General features: G+C 29.9%; 2 protein-coding genes and 1 long non-coding RNA gene across 7 annotated transcripts in view; 1 reads left to right on the top strand and 2 right to left on the bottom strand.

The window, feature by feature from the left end:
• The window catches only part of Sec71 (ADP ribosylation factor guanine nucleotide exchange factor Sec71), a 174557-nt gene extending 162334 nt beyond the window's left edge, over positions 1–12223 (bottom strand). For 2 of the 3 annotated variants that reach the window (XM_072543516.1, XM_072543517.1), the window contains exon 1: positions 11798–12222. In XM_072543516.1, the coding sequence (XP_072399617.1) occupies positions 11798–11921 (124 nt within the window). In that variant the 5' untranslated portion in view covers positions 11922–12222. Of the gene's footprint in view, positions 1–11797 lie in introns of all 3 variants that reach the window. The other variant, XM_072543518.1, reaches the window with a different exon arrangement.
• Positions 12224–12660: 437 nt separating this feature from the next.
• Positions 12661–17652, top strand: LOC140450090 (uncharacterized). Of its 3 annotated transcripts, XM_072543514.1 has the most exons (4): positions 12661–13190; positions 13521–15779; positions 15835–16046; positions 16325–16585. In XM_072543514.1, the coding sequence occupies exons 1-2, from the start codon at positions 12923–12925 to the stop codon at positions 13853–13855; spliced, it is 603 nt and encodes a 200-aa protein (XP_072399615.1). In that variant the 5' UTR covers positions 12661–12922; the 3' UTR covers positions 13856–15779; positions 15835–16046; positions 16325–16585. The 3 variants fall into 3 exon arrangements, 2 of the variants coding, with proteins under 2 accessions (XP_072399615.1, XP_072399614.1); XM_072543513.1 differs by having other exon boundaries at positions 13521–16046; XR_011951955.1 differs by adding an exon at positions 17516–17652 and having other exon boundaries at positions 12668–16046; positions 16325–16677.
• LOC140450091 (uncharacterized) lies at positions 16685–18705 on the bottom strand. Its single transcript, XR_011951956.1, has 4 exons — positions 18447–18705; positions 18105–18388; positions 17673–17893; positions 16685–17474 (listed from the first exon to the last, which is right to left on the bottom strand). It is a non-coding gene; the product is annotated as an uncharacterized lncRNA (long non-coding RNA).
• Positions 18706–19245: the final 540 nt, after the last annotated feature.

Below are 19245 nucleotides of genomic sequence, written 5' to 3'. Positions count from 1 at the left end.
TCACACAAAAGTATTTGAAAAACAGTTTGTTATAGACGAATTAGCCAAACGTGATGGTCATATTATATTGCGATTACCTCCTTATTACTATGTATTCAACCCTATTGAATTAATCTGGAGCCATCTTACGGGAAGTTTATGGCGAAAAAACTCCTGTCCCAAATTTAGCAGCCAATAGGTATCACATGTTGTAGAAGAAATACAAAAGATTTCCCCAACACTGTGGCAAAATTGTGTTTCACATGTTATAAAAACGGAAGATCACTACAGAACATTAACTTCACATATTAAACCAATAATTATAACAATAGATGATGACGATTCTACTGAAGATGACAGCGATAGTGACATAGAGTTGTAATTTGTAATTAATTTTTTACATCTAAACTTCAAATTTTATTTTTTTATGTTATTGTTTTTAATTTTATTATGTTATCTTTTTTAATTCTGATTTTTGCTACCACTCTTTTAATCTATTACTGTTATTAACATTATTTTTCTTAATTTCTTTAATTTGTTCTTTTCTCTTATTTCATTGTACATAATAACATACCTATAACTACATAGATATAAATACGTATTAAATATATGATATGATATTTAATTTTATATTTATTATTCGAACCCTATTAAAATATTATATGTACTTGAACTTTTTTGTTAATTTCAGCGAATCCGCTCCTGGAGGGTCTGTTATTTGTTATTATAATGGTAGGGTGATCCCACCAGCGTCAGGCAAAATTTCTTATATCTTGACCGAAACTATACAAGCAGAATACATTCATCAATGATCAATGACATATATCATGATTATATTATAGAAACATTGTAGCATGTAGAATTTCTTGAATTTATAACTTAGTATAAGCCTGTATTTTCAGTTAACTGTGTGTAGTGTGAAGTGTTTGTACATAAGTCTCCCTCTTTCTAATAACTTATGTTTGGGGTTAAAAAATTCATACATTCTCATAGAATATGTTGTCTTTTAAACCACTTCATTTTTATTGTTACATTGCATGTTTACAATTTACTCTATACACAGAGTAATAAGTCTGTATTATAAGTACTATTGCGGTAGGTCTTCTGGCCATACCCTCTTTAGTTGAATCAATGAGCAGACGACGCCGCTTTAATCGCCGAGACAGAAGACGAGCTCCAAAGATTAACACACATCTTCAATACAACAGCCAAGAAATACAATATGGTAATATCAGCAGAAATAACCAAATGTATGACAACATCTAAACAACGATGTAAAATCGAAATTGATGGGAAAATAATAAAGCAGGAAGCAAGGTTTAGATATCTGGGAATAGATATAACTAGTTACGGAGATGTTGAAGAAGCAGTACGACAACAGAGCTTAAAAGCAAGTTAAGCGGCGGGATCTCTTAATGACACAATCTGGAAGAACAAACATCTAAGACAAGACACAAAAACAAAAATCTATAAAGCAGCAATTAGACCGATATTAACATACACGGCGGAGACAACACCTGACACATCTAAAATGAGACGACTACTAGAAACAACAGAGATGAAAATACTTCGACGAATATCAGGGAAAAGTCTGTTGAAAAGGGAGAGAAGCGAAAACAATATAGAAGACATAAATGGATGGGTGACAAATGATAATTTAAACAATTTAGTAGGCTAATATTGAAGAAGAAACAGGCTTTAAAGTCTACATATAAGAAGGAAGATCTTTTTTTATGTTGAAAGATATTAAAGTTTAAATTAAAGTAATTTGCGTTTTGAGTTTATTTAAATTATTTAAAGACTGCAATCTGTTTTAAGTATAAGATTATTGATGACAATATGTGCCACTATCTGTTTTTTATTAATATGTATTTATTAATAAAAATTTTGAGTATTAATAAACAATCTTTTTTGTTTATTTTTTTTTCACAATTCATGTTTGTTTATCAAATTTGAAAATTTAATAAACATAATTTTTTATTGTGACGTATTATTTGATTTTAGTAGATACAATATAAATTATTTGAATTTTTATTGTATACAATAATATCAATCTTTTTTAGAAGTATATTATTGAATATGTAACCTTTTTTTACAGCTGTCGATTTTCATGATTTTAGTGAGAATTCCCTGAACGTTTTCTGGCGTGTGTTTTTCTTTGAGTCTTTAAAAGAAATGAAACAACTGCCACTCATCAAGTTCACAACTATTCACTCCGTGCGTGACTGACGCGACACCTACCGCCTTTATCTAACAGTTTTGGACCTCCCAATTTGAGATTAAACATATGACATATGTTTGACATTGTTAAATACATATGAAATTGACAATTATTAATCATTAGTTTTTTAATTATATTTTTTCATTTTATGTACAAAATAAATGTGGTATTAAAAACTGGGTTTCTCAAAATTCATCACAATTTATCTTTTCAACCCCAAACGAAAAAGAAAGGGAAAAATCTAGTACTGACAAATTAAGTTTTTCATGTTGAAGAGCATATAATTAGAAACAATATTAGTAAAAGTTATGATATAAAAGCTAAAGTCATCAGGCAGGCTCGTTAGCTTGAAGCCTTATGAAATATCATTTAAGGTAGTTATTTAAATTTTTCCTATTTCAATTGCATAAAATTGGATTTATTTGATATTTACTTTTTCATATTAATAGCACGAATCCATCTTTTTCTTTTCTCTAATTTATATGTAATCTTTGGGAACCTATAAAAACTAGACTCACTATTTTTGCTATTATTAGCACAATTAAATAAGAAGCATCTATTTGCACCCATTTTTGATAAAATTTATGCGTGAAAAGATAGGTCCAATTTTGTCATATTTACGAGCGAATAACGCAAGGAATAGATTCCACCTTAGAACTACAGCAATTAACACAAATGCAGGACAACGAAAAATTGTGGTAGAGGGAATAAAGCACTACAACCTTATCTTGGACATAGTGAAGGCAGTGAACATCAATACCTTCAAACGAAAATGAAAAAATCTAATTTATGAGAACCATTTTATAACTCCCTCACACTGACATTTGCTACATTTGTTTTTTTTTTTGTTTTCTTTTTGTATAAATAACAATTTGAGTTTTCTTTCTATTAAATAAATATCAATAATGATAATATCGTCGCCTTAATTGGAAAACCACATATATCCAATTTTGGACCAAAATTATATTTTTATTTCTATGGATGGAAAACCTCCTTCACCTGGAAGTGAAGTTTTTATTACTGCTCTTGTCTTCCACTATTTTTTTGAAGAAAAACAATAAAAGACAGGTAAGTTCAATATTTTATATACCTTTTAATTATATTTAATGACAAAACACCTTCGTTTGTAGGTGGCTATGTTTACGAAAACCTCTTAATAAAGTTATGTTTACTATAGTTATTTTGAAAACCTCGTACATTGATTGTTAGACCTACTATTTTAGTTTTTTTAGTTTAAAATAATAAATTCGAACAATAACTGATCATTTCATAGACCATAATTTCACATTTTCACAAGTTATTAGATTATGTTAACAGAGACCTATTATTTTATACAGACATGAGTTCTTGAAGCAAACTTGGCTCTCAAGGAGAAGCAAAACAGTTTGGAAATTAACGACTGCCATCAACCATCAACTCTACTTGTGACAACCCCTTCTTTGAAAATGGTCCCATGCAGTAGACCAGTAGTTCTTTCTCAAGGTGAGTTCATAGTATATTATAACGTCATTATATACTTTCATGACTAATGTTGATCAGAATATAGCAGTACCAATTTTCCGTTATGTTTATACTACCGTTCACATGATTATCCAAACACTTTGCAGAAAATGGAAGAGTACGAACTTGTTCTTTGTAACGAATAAAACGTATTCATTTTAAAACCGGTTTCGGAACCTACAGAAGATATTTTCAGTCACAGTTCGGAACAACCAACAATCCTTGAAGACATAAATTTGAATGATATAGACATTCTACAAGGAGAAACTCTTTTGGAAGAAATAGCTGCCAACAGAAACTCAACTCATGAGACAAATGAAAGTAATAAGATGATATATTATTTTGAAAATTCAGAAATCCGTAGCACTAATGAAACTTTTGTTGAAATGAATAAAGATCCTGAACAAAGATGCCTACAAGAAATCACTGAAAATTACATGACTGACGCACAGCCTGGGCAGGATCTTGATAAAAATGGATGTGAGATGATGAACAGCAAAGTAGTTTTAGGCAAACAAAAAAGGAATAAAAAGCCTTATAAACCAATGTGGAGGATAGAAAAGAGTAAAGAATAAAGAATGAAGGGTGAAGAGTATTATGGAAGGTGAAAAAAAGAAGCTGGAAAAATTGTATATGACGTTAAAAGGTCTGAAACAGAGATGAAACCTCGTTGCTGATGTAAATCTAAAATTAGGAAAACGATTTTCATAAATTATTGGCTCTTAAATTGGAACGAGTGCCACATTTTCGGTAAGCAATTAGTTGACAACAGAAATGTATAATGTAGAAAAGTAGTCAGAAAATATAAGGCGAAAGGGTTGTTTATACTATCATTTAAAATTTGGTGAGTCAAGAAAGAATTTGTGTATGCAAAAAGATGTTTCTTCAGAAAATATACGTAGAAAGGGTTGTTTATACTATCATTTAAAATTTCGTCAGTCAAGAAAGAATTCGTGTATGCAAAAAGATGTTTCTAAACAACTTATGTATGGGAAAATGGGCGGTTTAAACTGGGTAACAACTCAATCTGGCAAGATGAGTTGTTACCCAGAGTTGTCCACACAGAGGAAAAGGCAAATGGAGATGATGGAGAGGATAATGTACATTTAAGGATCACATGTAAGCAGAGAGAAACAAAAAGATGCTGATACCTCACATAAAACTATTCTCAAAGAGTTCTTTAATAACTTGCTAAGTTAGAGTCGCACTATTGTAGAAACCTACTAAGAAACTGTACTTGGAGCAGAATTGGCAATCTAAAGCACTGCTTTACAGAGAATATAAGTCTTATTGTAAATCAGTAGGAATAAGTAACTACATCGATTCTGATTGTTTATTTTATACAGTGTTTGACGAATTAAATGTTACTTTATTCTCCCCAAAGAAAAAAGACCAGTGTGATTTGTGCTGTTCTTTTATTAAGAGTAAATCTCAAGAAAAATACTCTATTCGCTTAGAAAAAAAAAACTAAAGCAAGGTAAGAAAAACAAAGAGAAAACAGACAACAGAACCACAACAATGTTTACTATGGATGTACAGGCTGTGCTTTAATATCCATCATTGAAGGCATCTGCTTTGTACCAGAGAACAACCGAACACTGTGTGTTCGGTTATTCTATGTTTGTACTATCGAATGAAATTGACAGTACATCATTTCACAATTTATAACCTCAAAACTAACAATGCATCTTGTTATCCCTGGGACGAATCCGAGGAAGGAGTAACTGCTGACAAGTTTACATCTGCTATTACACATTCCATAAACACTAAAATTGACAATGTGATTTTGTACAGTGACAGATGCACATACCAGAATAGAAACTGCATTCTATCCAATGCACTAAACCTTATTTCACAAAAAACTGGACTGGCTATAACTCAAAAATACTTAGAAAAGCAGCACATACAAATGAAGTACAGTTTGATTCATAGTGTTATTGGAACAAAATTAAGAAATAGAGAAATATACTCTCCTTTTGAATATGTAGAAGTATGCCATACAATAAGACTCAACCCCAGTCCTTATAAAGTTCACTACCTGGATCACCAGTTTTTTAAAATGTACAGTGAATTGAATTTTATACCCACGATCTAACTGAGAAATAAAAAAGGAGATCCTGTGGTAACTCAATTGAGATGCATTCAATATAAGCCTGAAGTATAAGGCGGGGTGAAGTATAAATTAAACTTTTCAGATGATTTTTCAAATCTTCCATGCAGGATTAAAAAGTCAGCAGCTGATGTTACATTAAAATTTCTGAATAAAACAAATATTCCTATTCAGTCAAGGAAGTTCACTGATCTACAAGAGATTAAATCTGTCTTGCCAGAATATGTACATATTTTTTATGATAGACTTCCTCACTACATGAAACACTCCAGCACTAGTTGTAGTGGAAGTGTGTGCTCATGTATTTTGAAATAATGTATCTTAATATGAATAAATGTTTGCGTTTCTATATTGTCTATTTCTATTTTCCTAAATATTTCTTTCAATTTGGGTAGACATTTATTGTTTTCATTTTGATACTTCTAATACACATTCACTATTAAATGAATAACTGATCCAATAATAATCAATACTTAATTATTAATTATTTCTAACAATCTATTTAGCAACAATCATTAATTTTCTTCTATGATGACTTTAACCCTCCGGCAGCCACGTCTCTTAAAGTTACATGAGTGGACACACTGCGGCACTTAATGCCGCACATAGAAAAAATGGTATTAAAAGTTAAAAATTATAAAAACTTTGTTAGAAAAATTTGTAAACGACGCAAAAAAAGAAAAGCGTTATTTTTAGCAATTTATTGTATGACTTTAACATAATATAACGACTCCGGCGCAAAATATAAAAACAAAGAAAACGTTTACAATAAAAAATATTCTCTCACAAAAGATCAAAAAAGAAAAGAATCTAAATACAAAATAATTAAATTAGTCTTCCTCCATTGAAGGATACAAACACATATTACACTTAATTTTTTTCTCACTGTGATTTTTGCAAATTGTTAGCATGAGTCACAGGAAACGGTTGTTTTATTGTTTTTATGCGCACTGCATATATGGCACCGTCCACTTCGACTTTGGTTTACCGTGCCGGTGGGTTCTTTGGCACTTTGAAAAGGCAGCAACCATATCGACGCCACTTTTTGTTTTATTGTATTGTATCCATCATTACTGGTTTTCCTGTATCTTCGTCTATTTCGTCTGTATCAATCATGGTAGAGAGCAATACTACAGCTTTATCTCTTTAAGGAACATATGAAACTAGGGACATATTATCTTGGAACCCGAATATTGAAGATCCAATAGCTCGCAGTTTATTAGGAAGAAATTGGGGAGGAAGTTCTTTTTTGTTTTTCTTCAAGGTGCCAATAACGGTCAGGCCATTTTGCATGAGATAATCATCTAAATGATAACTAGTATAATAATTATCCATTGTTATATTTCTTTTGGAGTTTTTTATGGGAGAAACTAAACGATGTACTATATCGAATGGTTTATTTGAACATTTGTACGGTCCGTCTCTTTGTATTCCACAATATATCTCGAAATTCCATGTATATTAAGACCTGCTATCGCAAAGTGCATACAGTTTTATACCATATTTGGCTGGTTTTTGTGGCATATATTGTACAAAGCCACATCATCCTCTAAAAGGGTGAAGCATTTCGTCTATAGTGACGTATTTCCCCAAACAGTAATTACTCATACAATTATTCAGAAAGTCTGTGTATATACTTCTAATAGCAGCTAATTTATCATTTTGTTCACGATCTTTTTGTGTCCCAACATCATCGAAACAAAGAGCACGAAGGAGAAAGAGGAATCTTTTGTAACCAAATGCAGCTCTGGCCCGTATCATATTGGTTCCGTCCTTTGCCCATATTTCTTGAACGTTTACATGATTTCCTTTTTTTACTGCAAGAATAAATAAGATCCCAAACAAAGCTTTGATTTCATTACGAGAGGTTAATTTGCAATTTCTGTCTCTCTGGCAAGATAGATTATTTGCTCTTCTGTTGTTGATATATATATATATATATATATATATATATATATATATATATATATATATATATATATATATATATATATATATATATATATATATATATTGTTATGATGTGTTGTTTGTTTGAATGATGAGCAATGAGTATTTTTTTAATAATATAGGGTTTTTATCGCGGTTCTCAAAGAATTAGTTTGTAAGTACTTTTTTAAATTATCTTTATTATAACTATTATGAAACACACACATATATCTAACCTAGCCAATGTAAATTTAAAATAAACTATCTTTAAATTGATATTCTTATAAAACTAATTAAATTCTATAGACAATGTAAAATTTAAACAAACTATCTTCAAAATTGAAATTGTTATGACATTAACTAAATTATATTAACAATATTTTGTACCTTTCTTTCACTGAATGCCTAAATGAACTGTTTTCCACTATATAGATTCTAATCATCACTGAATGTCTTCGTACTTCGGTTATCCTTGTTTTTGTGAAATTACTTTTTCCAATTATCAGCTTCTACCAATTTAAGATATAGTTTTCTTCACCAGCATTTCTACACCACCAAGCAAACCAGCAAACACCATTTATATTTATTCTTCTTTTCAATATACCAATATCCAATTATTATAAGTTGATTTATACTAATCTCCAATCATAATATAATTTTAATTCCTTCCAATGTCCATCCAATCTTCTTCTAATATACTTTTATAATCTTCAATAATTATTTGTGTATAATTATAAATGTGCATTAAATATATGCATAATTTTTAATCTTCATTTAACTCACTATATTAAACAATTGGACTATTTGTAAGTGATTCACTGACTCCAACTAACTTTCATATTTCTTACTAAATTTTTCTGACTGACTTCTTGAAAATTCTGAACAATTTACTTCACTAACTAAATGTGTCTACTAACTTTCATAATAAACTGGCCTGACTTCTGATTAAAAACTCCCTCTTGAATCCAAATCACGGGTATTTATATCTTTTTGGATATTCTAGAACCATCTGGTAAGAGATCATGTTCCAATTTGTTCTATTTCTTCGATATGGATGTTCTCGAAAAAATATCTGTTCCATCCACCGACATAATCATTATTCCAGAATATTCGACCGTAAACAATGGTCACACTCTGCACTCTGGAGAATTCGTTAATGTTCCATTGATAATTTTGTTGACATTTAGGCTTTTCAGATCAGAATAAACATTTAAATCATTAAATATATATAAATTAAACATTTTAAACTAACATTATTATTATAACCCCACTTTATATTCGTAATAATTCTAAAATGTCACTTGGAGAGTATAGTTGGTTGCCTAGGCACATGGCTCACTTAAATATATTTACAACATTAAAATACAACTTTTTACAATTATTATATGCTAATTTCTTAAAAATTGCCCTCACATAAATATATTTTTATAAAATTCTCTAGTATATAACTTATTTAAAATAATCAAATACTTTTTTATATCTAATATTATGTAGTATATAACTTATAAATTAATTTTTTAAAAACCCCAATCGTCACAATATATATATATATATATATATATATATATATATATATATATATATATATATATATATATATATATATATATATATATATATTAGTGCAAGTAACAATACTGTCAATCATAGCTGGAGTTATAAATAAAAGAAACGAATTTAATGGATTCAATATGTTTTTGCATTACCTTTTGGTCCAGGAACTTCTTTTATAATATTTTTTGCTCTGGTTTTATTGCCATAAGCTATTGGGGTACTTTTCCAAATTGTTTCTTTATCCTTGCCTATATAAAATTGATAATCACCATCGTCTAGCTCTTATAACGGGCATATATCATCATTATCATCGCTACCAGATAGTTCCGATTTGCTGTCATAATTATCATTTTCAATAATTTCTTGTTCTCCACCTGAATCACTAAAATCAACAATATCTTCGTCAAAATCAGACAAATTTTCTGCAATCTCTTGCAACTCAATCTCTGTCAAATACTTAATTGGCCTTTTTGCATTCCTAAAATGACAAAAAGTACATCAATTAATTTAAGTGCTAAAAAACTGTATGAACAAATTTTACTTACATGACAAGCTACGCTGCGGTACGGAATGCCGCAATAGAACAACTTCCACTTCAATGGTCAATATTAAACTAATACAACACTTTAGGAAATGCAACATCAGCAGGTAATATTTTAAATTTAGTCACGTTCACATATCTAAATAGACAGTAGCGTATACGAAAGAATATTGGTAAAAATTATTAAAATATTAAAATTGCGGCACGGAGTGCCGCTGCGTGGCCACCGGAGGGTTAAAGAAAACCTTGCATATGAAATAACAAGGGTAAGGAAACCACATAATATATTCTGCAAGGGCAGGAAAACCATGTAAATATAAATGGACTAAAATGGATTACCTTGTATTTCACTGGTAATGACAATTTACACATAAAATTGTAGTATTTTTATTGTAAATGTTTCAAGAAATTTTATTAAGCTATTTCAGTTTTTACTCTGTCCTGTAAAGTTTGGCTTTTGTGATACGAGGTTTTCTATTTAAGGCAACAGTATATGCAGCAAAATTTTTAATGTGTCAAAATAATTATATTAGTGTTTGTATTATATATTTTTTTTCTACATTCCACGTCATAGAAAACGAGCCACCCCAAATATTTAAAATATTTTCAAAATGATTGTTTATTGCTACAAAATTAAGTTTTTATTTTTTTGTTTATTGAATTAATATTATTTTCTTTTTAATGTGTCTTGGGTTATTTAAGTTAAATGGGTTGTTGCGAATGCAAACCGACACTATCTGGATTGAGGATATTCATAGAACCTATAAAACAAAACAATTTTGAGAAAAAGTTGTTTACAATGTTGGTTCTAATGAGTTTTAAACGCATCTCAGTATTACATTAGCAAACTTAGTGTGAAGTAGTCTTGAGTTATTAACGATAGAGAATTTTCAAAAATCGATTGAAATTATAATGTTACTGGGAAGTGGAATAAGTCAAAGACAAGTTGCAAGACAATTGAAAGTTAGTTGTTCAACTTTACAAAGGACCCAGCAACGATTTATTGTGACACCAACGAGGACCTGGTACGGGTCCAAAAAGGAAAACAACCACTAGGGAAGACAGCGTCGTCATTCTTGCTGCATTACAGAATCGGACCCAAACCGCTAGAATAGTTCAAGGCCATTTACAGTAAGCTCAAGGACCAGCAATCAGCTTTTCTACTATTCGGTGAAGATTAAGGGAGCAAGGTTTGACAGCTTGCAGTCCAGAAACGGGGCCCTTACTTTCCCCAGCTCACAAAAGACAAAGACTCAATTTTGCCCGTGAGCACATCAATGGGACAGCAGACGATTGAAAAAAAAAGTATTGTTTACGGATGAGTGTAGTGATATGGCTAGTTTTGGGAACTACTACATATTTGCTTTGTTTTTATAAAGTTCAAATGTAAGTTTAAGTTTGTCAGTTTCATCTGTAATGATTATATTCTGCATGAAGAAGTAACAAATATACCACAGAAAAATGGTCCATAATTAAAAAATTGGCCATGTAAGAGAAGTTCTTAAAAAATAGGTTCAGCCAATATTCAGCTATCAAATTCATATTTCTTGTTTTTGATTTTAAAAAATATTAACTGATGTACATAAGACCTAAGATTATAATATTCAATAAATAATTAGTTTTATTCTGTTATAGGTTCATTTAGGTTTTTTGGATTGTTTGGATTTAAACAAATTTTAATTGAGACAACTAATAAGTATATAAATTTTAAATTATGGACATGTTACAAATATTTCTTCATGATTCTGTAATTTATTAAAAATAAAATTTCTCTGGTCGCATAATGAATTATTTGCTGTTGAAACAAATAATTTCATCATACACTAAAACTAGGATGGGGGAAAGAAAGCAAATGTCCAGTACTTAGATTATTAACAGCTGATAAAGTATATTAAATTATTAATAGTATATAAATAGAACTATATAAGTTTCATGTAAATTTAGTTTAAAATAAAAGTCTTACCTAGAGCACCTTCACAGGCTCTTTTCAGTTGGGAATGGTAGGATCTTTTGATTTCTTTATCATTCAAGATTTTTTCTAGCGCTCGCAAAATAAACATCTCCTTCGTTTTTAAATTAGATTGCATTTTTATAGACCGTTATTTACCTTAATCTTGAAGAACCCACAAACTATCCAAGGGGTTCATTGTGGTAATGACGTGTAGAAATATGAAAAATATGTTTTGATTTGCAAAATTCTAAGAAAATATTTACATAGGTGTTAACATTTAACCGAGGCAAAAAAGGGATCATGTATCACACGTAAGCACACACTATTATAATTAATTATTAATATAATTGTATATTTTAATTTTTGATAAAAGTTCTGTCAACATTGAACATTTTCACATTTACGTTTTGACATTTGTTATATTGACAGTTGTATTGACGGACCACCGACACGTGACGAAATAGGTGTGTTCAGAAAGTAGGAGCTTTGGCAAAAAGTACATACTTTCTTATTCATCAGCCTTAATTATTTTTAATTTGTTATTTGTTTGATTTATTATTTTTATCAGTTTTACGTAGAACGTAATTTAACTTGTACGTAAATTTTTGAACATTCTGGTTGTTGTTTGTATGGGTTTACATAATTGTGGGCACTAAGGGCCAGTATTTTATGTCCTGATTAAACACCGGTTACAACAATTTTGTTAAGGCCAGTTGTTGAATCAATAGTTAACTCATGGATTAAGTAAACCATGATTAAATTGAATTCAAAGATTATTTTCTAATTTGTTCAATGCTGGTTAACTTTTACTGAAGTGGTAGCAATGTTTCTAGTTGTTAATGATCGCTTTGGAACAAGTTTTTGTCATGATAATTATACTGAAAAATATGTTATGTGTATAAACTAGAGATGTGCTAATCTGCGATTTCTTTGGAGCAGTTAACGAATGTGATTTCTACGCACACATTCCGCTGCGATTTTGCAACCAACTATAAAATTAGAACAGAGAAATCTGGTGGATCAATTAAAATTAAAGGAGTGTGTCCCTCCAGGCTGATTTACAAACTGAGAGATCAAGTACAAGTTTCAGTCAGTTATTGGAAAACACATGCTGGACATAAAGAGGAATTAAGAACCATGCATCTGGCAAAAGCAGAAGAAAAAATGATTGTAGAGAAGTTAATATCTGGGGTGCCATCCAGCAGAATTTTAGAAGATTCAAGAAAATTGGAAACACCAAAACTAGAAAGACTTGCCCTATTAACAAGTAAAGATCTCTCAAATTGGTCCAGGAAGTATAATACATATAAGAAACGAGATCAAAATGATATGGTAGCAACGGCTTTAAAGGTTCAGGAATGGAATGCTAACAACAAGAATTATGCTTTCTTATTCAAGAAGGAAGGTAAAGACCTATCATTTTTTTATGCCTACTACAATTTATGTTGTTTACACAAGGTATTCCTCACCACATATTCGACACACTCACATTGGTAGCGATGAATACAAATTTTACATACTCTACAATACAATGTCTTACATTCATTTTCACATACTTGCGTTATATTTACATTATATAATTTATTAGGATCTCTAAATGACTTTACCTGAAATTGACCATATACCTTCTCATTTCTCTTAACCTCCACTTTATTTTTCATCGTTTCTGCCATTTTGTGTGCAGAGTCTAGCACTGAAGTGTTAAAAGAGTGCAAGGGAACTAACTCTATTTTAGATGATGCTGCAAGGTGTTTGGCAGAAACTTCAATTATCAAATCAAGGCATCAGGAGGAAATTAATGAGTTTGTCAGAGGGAAGGTAGAACAGACAAATGTGATCCAGGAAAACACCAGACGATATCTTCAAAATGAAAACTTCAAAAATGTCATAGACAGCTTACATGACTTAGATGATGAAACTTATACACAATTACATGACACATTTATGAGAGATGTTCAAGAAGCAAGGCGTAAGGTAAAGAAAGAATTTCAGGAAACCCCTAAGGATATTACAAAGAAGCAAAAAATGGAAAAGCAGGAATATTTTCCTTCCAATAAAAAAAGAAACTGATTAAAAATTAAATTTGAACCATTCTTGTAGCTCACATGTATTTTGTGTTTTTGTATCTGTATTGAATTTTTATTATAGTTTTATAGGCTTATTTACAAGAAAGTTAGTTAATTTAACATTATTATATGTTTACTTGATTATGTCACCAATAGCAGGATTCAGGCTTTATGATTGGTCAAATCGCAACCTTAATTGCAGCCAATTGTATTGCCCGAAACTGCTGCTCAATTGCGGATTTACCATTGGTCAAATGGCAACATAATTGCAGCCAATGGTAATATCCAAAAATTGAGCATTGGCTATCGTGCAGGTCCAATGGCAGAGCGCCAGAAACCGTTGACCTAATTTAATTTGTATAAATATAGGTGCACGATGGCCAACAATCCGTTCTGGTCAGGACAGGGCTCCGCAGAACCAGCCTTCTTGGCGTATAAGAGACCTTCTGGTTGATTCAGTTCCTAGAAACTCTTGACTTTTACTTACCTTAACCTATACTGTTTTATTGCAGGATTTTTCTAAGTCTCTTAGTAGAATTTTTGTAGAAACTGTTTTTCTCTTTCAGATTTACTAAGTCCCTGAGCGGGACTTAGCCGAATTTTTGTATCCATTTATTTTTTCTCTTAGGTTATTAATTTAACTTAGAAAAATTATAATAATTTTATATTTATTTTATCTTTTGGGACTGAAATATTTTCAGCCCGAAAATAACTTATTTGTTAGCATTTATTGTAATAATGTTAGCAAAATGACGTATTTTGCTAACATTATTTTCTCTTTTAGGGACTTTGAAAATATTTCGAATATTTTATTTCTTTTTCAGGTTAAAAATAACTTAGATTATTTTTCTGATTTTATATACTGTTTTGGGACTTTGAAAATATTTCAAATATTTTATTTCTTTTTCAGGTTAAAAATAACTTAGATTATTTTTCTGATATTTATACACTGTTTTGGGACTTTGAAACATTTTTACTATAAAAATAACTTATTAGGATTATTTTTACTTTTCAGGTCTTTTTCGACTTAGGAAATTGTTAATGCGAAATTTGTGAATAACTTTTTATTTGTTTATATTTTGTTGCATGTCTTTCAGCCGTATTCACCGAACATTCCTAAACCATCACCTAACTAGGTATTGCTTAACGTTAGGCAATACCTAGTACATATATTGATATTCACCAACAAAAGCATCGCTTAACTAGGAAACACTTTGTTAGGAAGTAGTAAATCTGGCAACAATATATATTTCGTGCGTAATGCCAACAAAATCGAGAAGAATAACAAAAAACCTAACTTAATGATGGTAAAAAGTGGTCAAATACCTTATTCCTTGGAGGAAAAGAAGAAATTGTTTGTAGTTTTTAACAGCAAATAAAAAAATTCAAAAATTGTTCGTTAGGTATTTCTCTGGTTGATCCTCTAATACAATAGTAGATTGTTGTTGTTTTATATAATTATTAAAATTTTAGGATAGTCATTATCATAGTAGTTGTAGATTATTATATGATATTATTAGATTATTATTATTATTATTATAGATTATCACAGTAATTGTAGGAATTGAATCTAGTTATAAATTAGTTTAGTGTAGTAGCAGTAGATTGTTGTTTTATATTATTAAAATTTAATTATAATTTTAGGATAGTCATTATCACAGTAGTTGTAGATTATTATAGATTCACAGTAGTTGTAGGAATTAAATCTAGTTATAAATTAGTTTAGTGTAATAATATAATTATCATGGAAGATAAAAAAAGGGACAGAAGTACCAATTTTACCAAAGAAGAGAAGATGAAATTGGTTGAATTGGTAAAGAAATTTAATATAATAATGTCAAAAAAACTGATGGTGCAAGTAATAAAATTAAAGACAATGCGTGGCAAAAAGTAACTTGTACCTTTAATGCTACTGGTACAAATAACTGGTAAGTACTTTGACTTGTATTTGTAATGTTAAATATTTAAACAAAAAAATTCTAGGAATGTGGACAGCTTAAAAAAAGTATTTGCCAAATTAAAAACTGAGGCTAAAGTTTATAGAAGTAAGCAGAAATCAGTGTCAGCTACAGGTGGAGGTCCACCAGATATAAAGGAAGATCCCATTCTGGAGGAGCTAATTAACATGATGGGTAGGGGTGCCACAGGCATTCTAAATGTTAGGGATTGTGACCAACAAGTGGATACTAATATTAGTAAGTTTATCAATAAAACTGTTGTATATAGCAATTGTTCAATTTTAAACACATTTTATGCAAACTAGTCCTGAATAGTGCCACTTGGATAGAGAACCAAAAACCAGTAGTACTAATTAAACATTCATACAGTAAACATCATGTTATTTCTATCACCATTATTTAATCATTTCTTCAAGTAAATTTCATTGAAATACAAAAAAATTGTCATTGAACTTAATATATAATTCAATGCTTCAGTAAATCCAAACAGCAATAAATATTTTTAATAATTACAGAAATTAATGAAGATGAGGATGAGGCACCTGTAGATATGGAGTGGATGGTGGAGGACAATGAACAAAAGATTGAAGGTGTCCCAGAAGTTGTAGTGTTAGCAAAAAGGCCATCAACATCAGAAGAGGTGACTACTATCGTGGATACACCATACACAATGAGAAGACCTAAAGGGGGAACTGCATCATTAAATGACTTAAAAATAATAACAGAAGAAAAAAAAGGGAACTTTGTGAAGAAAATATAAGAAAAACTAAAGAAGATGATAGGAGGGCAGAGGAAATTCATGTTCTGAAAAAAAAGGACATGGAAGAAAATTTGCAAATAAAACAAATACTTATCTCAAAATTAAAAAGTAAGCTCTGCTATGTTTATTGTAGTTATACAAATTTTAGTGAATAAAACATGTAAACAAAAAATTTAACTAAATAACAATAGTTTTATAGTTTTGTTTCTCCTAATATACTACAATATGATTAAAACAATAACTAAAACTTCTTATACCACACCTTATAATGAAACAAAACAAGAACTTATTTAAAAGAAAAAAATAAGCTCTAATTTTATTGTAGTTATACAAATTACAATAATTGAATCTTAATATGCTACAAATAGATTAACATAATTATTAACTAAAACTTCTCAAACAAACAAACAATGACTTATTTTAAAATTAAAAAGTGAGCTCTACTATATTTATACTATATTTAACTGTTATACAAATTACTAACAAAAACACTATAAATAGCTTAACTACTACACTCTAATTTTATATTTAACTTTATTTGTAATGATACATTTAATAAATCAATCAAAATAAGTATTCACTAAAACGTCTCTCACAACTCCATATACATTTTGATTGTTTACTTCAGGTATCTGCCCATTATCTATGTATTCATCAACATTAGGTAAATCCTGAGGTGGTTGCTCTTATTTCTCAATGATACAAATATTATGTAACACAGCACAGGCTAATATTACCTCAATGGCAGTTTCCAATTTAAGCCTTATTCCTAATGCTAGAACTGGAAATCTTTGTTTTAGAACACCATTTTGTCTTTCAACAGTATTCCTGGTTCTAATATGTGCTGTATTATATCTTATTTGACCATTTGTTCTTGGATTTAAAAATGGTGTCATCAAATAATCCTGAAAAAATAATTTCTTATAAATATTTATTCTTTTTACAGGTGGTGATGAACTTAGTGCAGAGTGGAAGGAAATTTTGAAAAAAATAAACTTTAATTCCAATTAAATATTTTGTTTAATTTCTTACTGTTAAGAGTGGAGGTCAATTTTGGAAAAAATAAACTTAAGTCAAATTAAATATTTTGTTTAATTTCTTACCGTTAAATGGTATCCACTATCTCTTAACAAAAGACAGTTTGGTTATCTTCCCATTTTAAAATTCAATGATATCTGACTATTCTGAAATATAGCAGAATCATGTGTGGATCCGGGCCAATGTGCAACAACATTCATTATTTTTAGATCAGGGCCTGCTACAGTTTGCACATTAATTGAAAAATATCCTTTTCTATTACAGAATAATTCAGCATCATTTCCTCCTAAAAAATGAAACAAAATGTTCCATTCAAACTATAAAGGTATATTATATTGTTTGATTTTTCTTTGCAATGTTACATTTAATATTTTTGTGTATATATAGGATGCAACAGATTAATTTTATTGAGTGTTTCTACAACTATGGTACTTTTTAGCAATTGGTACATACATCCTACATTAACTATTTAACAAATGTATAAATTAAAAATTTACCTGGAGATTGTATTTTTACATGAGTACAATCAATTGTGCCCACAACATTGGGAAATCCACCTATTTCATAAAATTGTTTGATATTATCTCTTTCTTCATTTCTTTCTGGAAATTTGATATAATGTGGAGACAAATCTATTATTGCACTTAGTACTCGTTTCAATATTCTTTAAACTGTGCTTTGACTCACTCCAAGATAGTCACCCATTTCAATTTGATGACTACCTGTAGCCAAGAAACGTAGGGTCAACAACAACTGGTTCATGGGTGATACTGAAGCATTTCTAAAAAAATATATATATAATTATTACTCGAACGCAAAAATATGTGAAATATATTTACCTGTCATCATGAAATTCCAGCTGATTTTCAATTTGTTGTAAAATCAACAATGCTGTAGGCTTTTTAATCCTAAAACGTCGAAAAAAATCGAGATTATCGTATTCTTCGAATAAATTTTTTCGGCGTTTTAGAATTCGCGGACGTCTTTCATCCTCAGAATTATCATCTAAATTGTCCAACATTTCTAACAATTCAATTGCTTCCATAATAAAATAAACAAGATTATACCACAGTATAGATAACAACAGTTGTTGTCTATACTGTGATTATACACTACACCATGGTACAATGAATACACATTTATGCGTTTTTATTCATATCTCGGGTTCGACAAAAGCTATCAACATGCGGTTTGCGCCATTTTGTTACGAATTTAATCCAGTTCCATTATAATTTACAATAAATAGGTGTTTCCATTAAACATTTTGAAGAAAAACAAATTTTACTTTTTTCTATTCGAAAGCACCCTCTAGGCCTCTACCCATGACAATTACATTATTTTATAGTAGATTTAGTCCTTTATTTGAAAAAATAAAAAAAAGTATATGAACAACTTTGTGCGGAATTTAGGCCTCTTTCTAGTTTACTTATTTAACACTTGGTATAATTGGGCATATTTCACAAAAAACTGGTTTTCAGATTTTTCTTCACAGGTTACGCCCCCTAGCGGTTAACGTAGAAACTTGAAAGTTATTTCCAGCGATTTCTCTTGGCCACTTTTATTAAGGAATTTTTTCTCCTAAAGTTATAACATGAATAGTTTCTGATATATAGCCGAGAGATCGGCTTATTGGACCAT

Source organism: Diabrotica undecimpunctata, chromosome 9 (assembly GCF_040954645.1).
Source record: "Diabrotica undecimpunctata isolate CICGRU chromosome 9, icDiaUnde3, whole genome shotgun sequence".
Lineage (NCBI taxonomy): Eukaryota > Metazoa > Arthropoda > Insecta > Coleoptera > Chrysomelidae > Diabrotica > Diabrotica undecimpunctata.
Note: the sequence above shows the minus strand (reverse complement) of the source record. Positions and strands in the feature narration are given on the sequence as shown.

Coding starts and splice junctions, on each gene's coding strand:
- LOC140450090 (XM_072543514.1), top strand. CDS start 12,923: ATGCATCTGGCAAAAGCAGAAGAAAAAATGATTGTAGAGAAGTTAATA. Junction 13,191..13,520: donor TTTCTTATTCAAGAAGGAAG/GTAAAGACCTAT, acceptor ACTCTATTTTAG/ATGATGCTGCAAGGTGTTTG.